We start from the raw sequence: 12,086 nt of genomic DNA on the forward strand, positions 1-12,086 counted from the left end.
TGTTGTGTTTTTTAATATCAATTTGGCAAGTCAATTAGGTAATGTCTATATTACAAGATCTGCAGCGGCTGATCTTTAGTTCGGTTAAAAGCACAGACTTATATTATTGATATTTAAACTCGTGTTCACGGATCATAATTTTCAAAGATATTATAAGATCTTGTAGTATATATCTAACATTTTGCAAAAAACATTTTGAATTAAATATACAAACTAAACAGAAAAGGAAGAGGACGGATCCAACATACAGAGAACAAATAAGATCACACAACGTTGGCACTAAACAACGCATTCTGATCTCCAAGATTTGCTTACAGCGATAAGCTCGACAGCTGCCGAGGATAGTATGGACTAGGAACGATAACTGTAAGTAAAGAGGAACTCTTCTGTTTTTTACACACACATATACAAGCGTGTGCATTTCGTGATCGGGACCACATGCACGGTGTTAGTTTCATTCTGTGAAGTAGCTGTGTCCAACGCGTCGTACAAAGGTATTTGTAGATGGATTTCTTTTATGATTGTAGATGCGATTTTTCTTGCCGACGTGTTTTGATTTTTGCCAGCTCATTCCCCAACCTCCGGACGATGTCCATACTAGGACTTAGTTTTGGATCGCCGGTTTTGGATTACTATATTCACCCGATCTTCTGTCTGCACAAGTTATTTAATCTTCTAGACCACCTTGATTCGTCAGTCTTGATTTTATCGTTGGTTTTGCGTGACGATATCTGAACTAGTCTGTTCAAATAGAAAAAAACCCACTTCACGTATTTAAAATTAAAGCTTTGGATGGATGTCAATGTTTACGTTTAAATCTGTTGTGTATATAATTCCCGGACCTCTTTTCTCCTAGTAGATACCTCCTTACTAGTAACAATCTGGATAGAACTTGACATTTAGTCCTGTCTAATGGTTTATCTTTGATTTGAATGCATTTAGCGTTCTTGCATTAGTCACCAAATGTGGTCTATCGAGGGCAATCTGCTCCTTTATCTAGACACAAATATTACATAAAGTACATCACATACATGGAACATAAAACAGATAAAAAGTTATAAAAATATTAGGGACAATATGGTCACAAACAAAGACAGAAACAAAGTAAACAGAAATAACAAACAATATTTTGCATATCAAGCTCAAGCATGTAACCACAGGTAATTCAAATCGAGAACCTTTGTATACTGTATACAATACCTTGTTTGTACCCGTGTTTGATGTGTGTTATTTGAACACTTTTTATCCATGTATGAATATACATTACGATCCAGGTGTTCCTATGATATAATTAGACGTTTTATCACTATGATCATGTAGAGGATTTCCTGCTGTCTATCAATACAACTTCCAAACATCTTTTTTTGGGGGGATGCGATGGCAGTTTGAAATGTCTTTGCAGTGCCATTTGGTGCTGTAGATCTTGAGTCGGAGGCTCAGACAAGGCACAAGTCGAAAATTGCCTTCCTTTGTCAATTGTGCTTCATTGTCCAAAATATTTGTGCCTAGTTTATTTAAGTGTTTTCCTATATGTTTAAGTGTATAGAATTGTTTACCCTTGATTTGAATGCATTCAGCCTTCTTGCAATGATCACTTCATTCGGTAAACAGTTCCAGTCTCAGTTCTAATGGGTGCGCCCTTCAGTGTAGTCTTGAATGTTTCTGCTGGATTTTGAAGTTATATATGCCCCCTTTTTCTGTTGCTATTGATAATTTCAAACATTCTCTATCTGTTTATTCACTTCCATTGATGATTCTATAGATTTGACTGACATCCGACCTCTTTCCTATATTGTAAGGTTGGGAGTCCGAGTGCTAGTAGTCTGTCTGGATATGATAAGTCCTTTAAAGATTGAACAAGCTTAGTGGCTCTTTTTTGCACATTAACAGTGGATTACATACAGTTTAAGCATACTCCAAATGTGGTCTACTGAGGGCCTTACACAATAATCATTTCTTTGTCCATATGCATGAACAACCTCTTCCATAGCTCTATCGGTCTGTTCGCATTTTTCACACAACTGGCAACATGTATACTGAACTTCAAGTCAGTTTCAATTGTGACTCCTAGGTCTTTTTCATGATCTCCTTGTAGTATTTTTCCTCACCATTCATAGTGTATCTGCTCCTTTTGTTGTGGTCAAAGTGCAAAGATTTTCCCTGAATTAAATTCCAACTGCCACTTTTTAATCTTCCAGCCAGTCTGGAGTTGGCCTATTCAAATCGCTTTGTGTCCATGGTCAGCCCGTCGGTAAACAATTATTGTTATCGCTGTTTCTTGAGAAGTACTGGATGGATCTTGCTCAAAATATGTGTCTGTTTGATTTTGGGACTGATAAAAAAACAAAATAGCCAACAGGCTGCCATCTTGGATTTTTTTGCAATGAAGTTTGTTATTGCAATTTCTTGAAAAGTAAAAGATGGATCTCTTTCAAATGTAGCCCATTTGATTTTGGGACAGATAAAAAAAAGTCAGAAAGCCGGGCCTCTAATATTTTAACTTTGAAAGTTTGTTATTGCTTTTTCTTAAGAAGTATTGGATGGATCTTTCTTAAATTTCATATATATGTTCCCCTTGGTCCCTTTTGTGCCCATTTGATTTTGGGTTTGATAAAAAAAAAAAAAAAAATGACTAACTTATTACCCAGGTCTAGCTACATTATTGACTGACTTATTACCCAGGTCTAACTACGCTATTGACTGACTTATTACCCAGGCCTAGCTACACTATAGACTGACTTATTACACAGGCCTAGCTACACTATAGACTGACTTATTACCCAGGCCTAGCTACACTATAGACTGACTTATTACACAGGCCTAGCTACACTATAGACTGACTTATTACCCAGATCTAGCTACACTATAGACTGACTTATTACCCAGGCCTAGCTACACTATAGACTGACTTATAACCCAGATCTAGCTACACTATAGACTGACTTATTACTCTGATCTAGCTACACTATAGACTGACTTATTACTCTGATCTAGCTACACTATAGACTGACTTATTACTCTGATCTAGCTACACTATAGACTGACTTATTACTCTGATCTAGCTACACTATAGACTGACTTATTACCCAGGCCTAGCTACACTATAGACTGACTTATTACCCAGGCCTAGCTACACTATAGACTGACATATTACACAGGCCACCTCCCTATACTAGTGACTGACTTATAACCCTGATCTAGCTACACTATAGACTGACTTATTACTCTGATCTAGCTACACTATAGACTGACTTATTACCCAGGCCTAGCTACTCTATTGACTGACTTATTACCCTGACCTAGCTACACTATAGACTGACTTATTACCCTGACCTAGCTACACTATAGACTGACTTATTACCCATATCTAGCTACACTATAGACTGACTTATAACCCTGATCTAGCTACACTATAGACTGACTTATAACCCTGATCTAGCTACACTATAGACTGACTTATAACCCTGATCTAGCTACACTATAGACTGACTTATAACCCTGATCTAGCTACACTATAGACTGACTTATAACCCTGATCTAGCTACACTATAGACTGACTTATAACCCTGATCTAGCTACACTATAGACTGACTTATAACCCTGATCTAGCTACACTATAGACTGACTTATTACTCTGATCTAGCTACACTATAGACTGACTTATTACTCTGATCTAGCTACACTATAGACTGACTTATTTGACATCAGGCATGATGAAAAGTTAGCCGATCAAGCTTTTAAACTTTAATTAGTAAGAATTTTGTAAGGTTATCACTTAATCTAAAATGTTCATCATATATTTTAGATGGTTAAAAATGAAAAGATAGATGAATGGTTGATTGAGAGAAATTTCTGTTGCAGAAGAATTGGCATGGCGGAGAGGGTGAAGTGGACAGCCATTGTGCTGACATGTGCCAACAGACAATGGGCAAACACCTTACAGACAGGTAATAAACTTATCACTGACTTGAACTACCACTGGTGTATATGAGAAATTACAAGTTACTGATGAGTTCTACCTTGGGGCTATCTATTTCAGAGTTAGAGATTCGTCAAGCAAAGGGGCAGATAGACAAAGGGGTCCTTTTACTCACAGTAGAGGATCCCAAATCAAGTGTGGGTAGTGGAGGTGCCACCATCAATGCTCTCCTCACTGTCACCGAGTACCTGTCTGCACAAAAAGGATACTCTGTAAGTATGTCAAGGTCACATTTCAAAGGAAAGGTTAAGGTCATCTTGAAACGTCTGGGTTGATAATGTAAGTTGATTCTCAGTTGATTGCAATAACATCAAGAGTAGGGTATAAAATGAACTGGAAATACAAGGAAATATATGCTTAGACATGAAGGTTTCAACAAATTGTGGACACTGCTTCTGATCCAGGCCTCAATGCCGGCTAGGATCAGATTTCATGCAATTCCAACCTGTTCAGTTATTTAAACTCCTCAGACCAACCTGGTTTCTGTATTTCTGGTATTATAGAGGTGCTGATGACATTGAAGGGTTTACAGAATTCATTCAATGGTTCTTGTTACAAATAGAACTTCTTCAGATTTGTTGAAATGCTACAGATCAGACATTGCTGCACACAGTAATCTAGAAAACAGCTGCCACATTTTTGAAATACATCTCAGGATCTCTGGACAAAACAGAGATTATTTTCTTTTAAAGAACGTGTTTTAGTTAAAAATATGTAATATCATTCAACTGATGTTTATAAATGATTCTGTGTTTTTTTAGATCATAAATCCTGATGTTCTCCAGGAATCCAAAGTTCTCATCCTGCACTGTGTAAGTGACAATTTAAGAATTATAATGTGTAATATTTGTCTTCAATTTGCCATTGTTTACAGTGTGTTAGTAAATTTTGTATTGAATATGTATAATGTGTTTATATGTTACAGAATGTAAATGTCGTTTCAGGGCCGTAATTACCCTTATGAGCCATGTGGTAGGGCATTCATTACTTTACCTGCCTCTCTTACCTCCCCTGAATATGATGGTATGACATGTCAGTTGGACTTGCTGCTAAAAAACCTCACAGAAAAGGTAAGTTCTTCTCCATTTGTCTTTATAGAGTGTTAAAGATAACTTGCATTCCTGCCTGTTACCTGAGGGGTAAATATGAATTTCTACCTGATCTCTTTGTTCCAGTTGGCTGTCAAGTCCCCGCCTGGAGTTTGGGTCAGTAGTGTTGATATGATACTTTCCATTCCAGAAAATGCAGGTTTGTAAATAAGTGTAATTTTAGATCTTATCCTGTAACAGTTTATAATACTCCCTGGTGTTTTGACGGTTTTGTGTGTAATATCTTCCTCCTTGGATTGTCATCAAAATTTGTTTGGCAAGTGTATGGAAAATAATATTTCATAGACAAGAGTGTCTGTTCTTAGTCAACGATATCCTAGTTGAAGGTGACAAAATGACTGTTGAAATGCCAGGAAATTACCTTTAAAATGTGAGGAAATGACCTTTGAAATGAGCTCTTAAAATGAGGATAGGACCTTTAGACTGACATCAATAAAAATGTGAGGCATGGACTACTCTAAATTTCACTCCATCACTTTATGCGTGATAAACAACCTTATTAGTTTTACCATCACTAGTCAAGGAATTACTGAAATTTTGCTATTAAACATTTGTACAAAAAAATAGGGAAAAGTTTAACAAAACAATTCAGGGTGTTTAGTTAGGAGGTTTTATGCAAGGAGGTACCTGTGCCAGAAGATACTTCCAGAATACCCCTACTATGTGAACAGGATAAGAACTTCCTACTACTACTACCAAATCAAGTATTATCATTAAAATAAACATAAACCTACTTCTTTGTCTTTTGGTTGATGATATGGGTTGAGATGAAGATTTGAGATTTATCCGTTTCTAATTGTAGCCATTCCTTGGCAAGATTCTGATGTGTGTGTGATCACAGTTCCAAGTACGCCAAAATACTGTCGTGACCATGGTGTCTATAAGATCAACACAGAGGTAAGAATTTATACAGTAAGGTTTACTATGTCACTTTCTCATCAACAACTAATTAATTTGTTGATGTGTGATGTTTCACTAGATATATATATTACCAGGGAAATTTATGTGTATGGTTTCTATAATGACGCACTTTTATCAGATACAAACAGAGAAATTTAAGTGTCGTTTCTGTGACTTCACACCTTCATACAACATAAGACCAAGGAAATATATATATGCTGAGGTACTGTTTTATGAATTGTGATTGGTTCTGCTATAACAATTTTACACTGAAATTGTAAACAATGTATGGTATGATTAGATTACAGTGTAAACATGATGCAGCTGTTAGTTTTATTCCTTCTGTGCCTTAGATGTTTACGCTTTTTGTGATCAGTCTCAAAAATTTATTTACTTCTATTTTGTTAAAAACCAGGTCATAGATGGGCCCTCTCGTCTCTATCAGTTCTTTGTATGATTGACTTTGCTACTATTTACAGGGATATGTGACAGATATACTGTATCAGAAGGACTTGGGAGGACTGGAGTGCTGTGAGAGACCTGATGGAACTGTCCCAGTGGTGAATACACTTTTTGGATCAATTGATTTTAGTATAGATATTTTTGGAGGTGACACCTATATAATCCACTATAGATAGTATAATAGTGTATCTATCTATCTTGTCCTTCTGTGTACACTTCCTTCTCTACATCCTCCCATCATGTCTTGTCTAATGTCTCAGGCATTAACATCCAACTTTAGTATGCTGGTATATAATGTGACTTGTCATCCTATCCTTTGACCTTTGACCTTATGTCTTGACAGTCTGGAAAAATACAGTATTTTGGAGCTTAATGAAACATATGTTCATGCATTGATGACACTGGTCTGCATGTGCACTTTAAGAATGCAAAATGATGCATACCAAGAAGGGAACAGAGCCACAAACCTTCTCTTCTTTATCACTTCAAGGGAAATATACAGGTGGCAGGGAAGTTATGAATGCTAAACCTGATTTCTGTTAAATAAAACATGTACTTATGTTTTACAGGTGTGTTCTGTAATCTACCTCAGTCATGTTGTAACTGAGACCCTCCTGTCCTTTCACACAAAGCCTCCATTGGATGCTTGTACCTACATGGGAGTGGACAGTGGTCAGCCCCCTATACAGGTAAGTATATACATGGAAATGTATGCTGAAATGTTAATTAAAGTTATAGTTTTACAAACTTTATTTTCATGGCCTGCCATGAAATGACCAGAGTACACAGTTGTCCCTTGTCATTTTGACCTCATTTGTGTCTGTTGATTTACTCTTTGATGGATGGAAAGTTCAACTAAAATTTGATATGTAGTTGTGTAATGAGGAGATACAGGCCAAGTTCCTAATTAGTTCTTGTCAGCATATTTATTCTGTAGTTTAAAGCACTTGAACTTAGAGAGTATAAGTTTCTACTCCTTTCTCAGAAATTTGATAGTTTAATATGTGGCTGTGCATGTATTAGATAGAGATCATTTTCTTGTTCTAACAGTCACCTTATTATTATTAAGATATAGACCATTATCTTGATCTAGCACAGTCACCTTATTTTTACCAAAGTAATGGTTGCTTTACTGTAGGATAATAAGGTGTTTTATACTTCATACCTGTCTTCTGAGGTAACAAATGTTTACCAGATCTGTAGGTACTTCACACTTGGTTGGATAGATGTAGAGTAATTTGATATGCTTTATGTTGTAGTTGTCACTCTTCTTTGATGTCATGTTACCAATGACAAGTGATGTAAATGAGAAGGAATTTGTATCTGGAGGTCGAAGTGGGGTCAAGGGTCAAGCCCACCTACCTGGGTCAGACAACATCATTAAGACAATGAGGTCAGCGAGACAGATCCTATGGCAGAATCTACACAACTTTAAAATATGGGCATGTATGTTGTTTTACTGTGTCAAGGAGTGTAGACATCTTGTAAAATAGTTAATGTTTATGCAGGGAGAATCATTTAAAATAATGTCCACTGCATCACTTGACAGATAAAAGGAAAGAATCTGGCCAAATTGAATTAATTTTCAGAATCAGAAACTAATAATGAAGATAGTTTTGTGCAGCCATGGATTGAAGGCAAAAAATCCAGGTACATTGTTTCATGTTTCCTTTGATATTATGTCAGTGTCTATTTTTTTTATCCAGGTATGGTAGAGAAAGGAGAGTTCCTTTACTTGGTTAATGTCTGTTTTTTTTATCCAGGTATGGTAGAGAAAGGAGAGTTCCATTACCTGGTTAGCTGTCCCTTAGATCATGAAGCCATCTTACTTGATTGTCCATACAAAAATAACTTTCACAAATCAGAGATCACCTGGCAAGACATCAACCATTCATTAGTACAGGTAATTGTTTTCACTTTTACTAGTAAAGACATGGTTTTTTGGGGCTTAATATTGTCATCTTCTGTATATAATTCTGTTTACCAGTGAAACATTCCACACACTGCAGCTATATTGAACATCTCAATGGTATTAGACAATTTGTGTTACCCAGACATCCAGTGCTATTTAGAACATCTCAAGTTATTTGGACATTTGATGTTATCATGATATTGCCAACACCCAAGAAATGTTTAGAAAGAAGTATATACAGGTAGTCTGTGTGTCTAGCTACAGGTAACACTGTAAATATGTATAGTAGCACAAGTGTGAAAAAGATAGTATATACTTGTATGGTTTGTAGGACAAGTATAAAGTAGATTTACGTACATACCTGTATGGTTTGTAGGACAAGTGTAAAGTAGATTGACGTACATACCTGTATGGTTTGTAGGACAAGTGTAAAGTAGATTTTAATATATACCTGTATGGTTAGTAGGACAAGTATAAAGTAGATTTAAATATATACCTGTATGGTTTGTAGGACAAGTGTAAAGTAGATTGACGTACATACCTGTATGGTTTGTAGGACAAGTGTAAAGTAGATTTTAATATATACCTGTATGGTTAGTAGGACAAATATAAAGTAGATTTAAATATATACCTGTATGGTTTGTAGGACAAGTGTAAAGTAGATTGACCTACATGCCTGTATGGTTTGTAGGACAAGTGTGAAATAGATTGACGTACATGCCTGTATGGTTAGTAGGACAAGTGTAAAGTAGATTGACGTACATACCTGTATGGTTTGTAGGACAAGTGTAAAGTAGAATGACATACATACCTGTATGGTTTGTAGGACAAGTGTAAAGTAGAATGATGTACATACCTGTATGGTTTGTAGGACAAGTGTAAAGTAGATTGACGTACATACCTGTATGGTTTGTAGGACAAGTGTAAAGTAGATTGACGTACATACCTGTATGGTTTGTAGGACAAGTGTAAAGTAGATTGACGTACATACCTGTATGGTTTGTAGGACAAGTGTAAAGTAGAATGACATACATACCTGTATGGTTTGTAGGACAAGTGTAAAGTAGAATGACGTACATACCTGTATGGTTATGGTTTGTAGGACAAGTGTAAAGTAGAAGATGATGCCATCCTAATCAACAGTGTCCTCAGTGATAAAGTGATGGTCAGTTCCAAGTCCATCATCACAGACTGTCAGCTAGGTGGACGCATGGAGGTGGGTCGGGGTTGCCTGGTAACAGGACTGTGTGTTGATGCCCAGCTCAAGGTAAGTGTGTGCTTTAGTTACAAAGAGTTAAAGGTACATGGATCTGTAATCATACTGAATTGATAGGAATATTGTTGTATAAAGAGAAAAGTATTTATGTGGTATTGTGATTTATTGTTGTGTTGTATTAGATAAAAACAAGTTAACTATACAAGTAATGTTTGATAATTTTTCTGTAATTTTTAGATTAGTATATGTTAAGATAAGCTTGTCAAATAAAGATCTTGAAGAGCTGGTCATTTCTTCTCATATATTGATGTGGAGATATGTATTGCTCAGTATCAAGAATAGATAAATTATTGTTATAGATATCTGTTCACCATTTGGTTGTTTGTTGTTCCTCTAACAGACTGACCTGAAGAAGACAGTAAAGATCGGAGACTACACCGTTGTACAATGCTTCAGGATCTATCTAAGTACACTGGAGAAAACTGTGAATGTCCTCACTACACATGGAAAGTTTGATCGTGTTGAGGTAGGTACTATACACAGAAAGTTTGATCGTGTTGAGGTAGGTACTATACACAGAAAGTTTGATCGTGTTGAGGTAGGTACTATACACAGAAAGTTTGATCATGTTGAGGTAGGTAATATACACAGAAAGTTTGATCATGTTGAGGTAGGTACTATACACAGAAAGTTTGGATAGGTACTATACACAGAGAAAAGTTTGGATAGATACTATACCCAGAAAGTTTGATCATGTTGAGGCAGGTACTATACACAGAAAGTTTGGATAGGTACTATACACAGAAAGTTTGATCGTGTTGGGGTAGGTACTATACACAGAAAGTTTGATCGTGTTGAGGTAGGTACTATACACAGAAAGTTTGGATAGATACTATACCCAGAAAGTTTGATCGTGTTGAGGTAGGTAATATACACAGAAAGATTGGATAAGTACTATACACAGAAAGTTTGATTGTGTCAAGGTAGGTACTGTACGTGGAAAATCTGACTGCAAGGTAGGTTCTGTACACAGAGAGTTTGACTGTATCAAGGTAAGTACCTCACATGGAAATTTTGACAGCATCAAAGAAGGTACTGACTGAATCAAACTAGTTACTCCAAAGACAGTTTGACCATGTTAAAGAAGGTGCTGAACACTAAAAAGTTTAACAAGTTTCAGGCCCTTTTGTGTTATAAGACTATATGTATGATATACAGAGATATTCTATGTTATAAATACAGGCCCCTGTGTGATATATACAGATCTTCTATGTTATAAATACAGGCCCCTGTGTGTGGTATGTACAGATCTTCTGTGTTATAAATATAGGCCCCTGTGTGTGGAATACACAGATCTTCTATGTTATAAATACAGGCCCCTGTGTGTGGTATCTACAGATCTTCTGTGTTATAAATACAGGCCCCTGTGTATGATATACACAGACCCATATGTGTGGTATATACAGATCTCCTATGTTATATATACAGGCCCCTTTTTGTGGTATATACAGACCCATATGTGTGGTATGTACAGATCTTCTGTGTTATAAATATAGGCCCCTTTGTGTGGAATACACAGATCTTCTGTGTTATAGATACAGGCCGCTGTGTGTGGTATATACAGATCCTCTGTGTTATGAATACAGGCCCCTGTGTGTGGTATATACAGATCCTCTGTGTTATAGATACAGGCCCCTGTGTTTGGTATATACAGATCTTCTATGTTATATATTCAGGCCTCTATGTGTAATATATATAGATCTTATGTGTAATATATTTACAGGCCCCTATGTGTAATATATACAGATATTATGTGTTATATATTTACAGGCCCCTATGTACAAGAGTACGACAACTTTCTGTAACAACCCCTGGGTGGTGTTTCTGAACCTGACAGGCATCATCAAAGAGGATCTGTGGGGACCCGATGTGGTGAGTATTATTCTTACACTATCTTATGAAGTATGTGTATCATCAGTCATTGCATGTGTGTAAAAATGTCCATTTCATTCAACAATCAATCATGGATATGTTATCTTTATATACAGGACAGTGATAACCAGACAGTTCTCAATGCGAGACTGTTCCCTGTGTTCCACTCTTCTGAGGAACTTGGTCTGGAGGAGATCTCATGGCTTCATGGAGAACTAGAGGATACAGATCAGACTATCATACGCAGGTGTGAATTGTGTCCTTTTTTATCCCTTTATTAACGTCTCACTAAATCCAGTGTGACATTGCCAGCCTTACAAGATATTTGTCCCCTGAAAGCCTTACTAGATGTGGTGATAGGTAAACAATGTCTCTCCATCAGTATTTATCTTCATTTCTAGGAAATTTACAGATTGTAAACTAATATTATGGTCAAAATGTCTTCTTTTTTTGTACAGATGGCGGTCATCCTGGAGATTGTCACTCAATGATATCCTGTCGTGTGTCAGTATGGAAGAGGAGATCCGCTGGAAAAAGTAATTTGTTTCATTGCTTCTGACGGTTCTTAATTTATCC

At 36.5% G+C, this 12,086-nt stretch overlaps 1 protein-coding gene across 2 annotated transcripts in view; it reads left to right on the top strand.

Moving 5' to 3' along the window:
* The first annotated feature begins 414 nt into the window (after positions 1–414).
* Positions 415–12,086, top strand: part of LOC132556577 (L-fucose kinase-like) — a 33,930-nt gene continuing 22,258 nt past the window's right edge. Inside the window, exons 1-16 of one of the 2 annotated variants that reach the window (XM_060220993.1) lie at positions 415–494; positions 3,865–3,947; positions 4,040–4,191; positions 4,741–4,791; positions 4,924–5,049; positions 5,155–5,227; positions 5,891–5,985; positions 6,468–6,548; positions 7,020–7,139; positions 7,710–7,896; positions 8,214–8,353; positions 9,465–9,629; positions 9,979–10,104; positions 11,409–11,510; positions 11,627–11,757; positions 11,969–12,046. In XM_060220993.1, the coding sequence (XP_060076976.1) occupies positions 3,872–3,947; positions 4,040–4,191; positions 4,741–4,791; positions 4,924–5,049; positions 5,155–5,227; positions 5,891–5,985; positions 6,468–6,548; positions 7,020–7,139; positions 7,710–7,896; positions 8,214–8,353; positions 9,465–9,629; positions 9,979–10,104; positions 11,409–11,510; positions 11,627–11,757; positions 11,969–12,046 (1,703 nt within the window). In that variant the 5' untranslated portion in view covers positions 415–494; positions 3,865–3,871. Of the gene's footprint in view, positions 495–3,861; positions 3,948–4,039; positions 4,192–4,740; positions 4,792–4,923; positions 5,050–5,154; positions 5,228–5,890; positions 5,986–6,467; positions 6,549–7,019; positions 7,140–7,709; positions 7,897–8,213; positions 8,354–9,464; positions 9,630–9,978; positions 10,105–11,408; positions 11,511–11,626; positions 11,758–11,968; positions 12,047–12,086 lie in introns of both variants that reach the window. The other variant, XM_060220992.1, reaches the window with a different exon arrangement.

Source organism: Ylistrum balloti, unplaced genomic scaffold, assembly GCF_031769215.1.
Source record: "Ylistrum balloti isolate Yb309-2 unplaced genomic scaffold, AGI_CSIRO_Ybal_v1 Utg370580, whole genome shotgun sequence".
In the NCBI taxonomy this organism is placed as follows: Eukaryota; Metazoa; Mollusca; class Bivalvia; order Pectinida; family Pectinidae; genus Ylistrum; species Ylistrum balloti.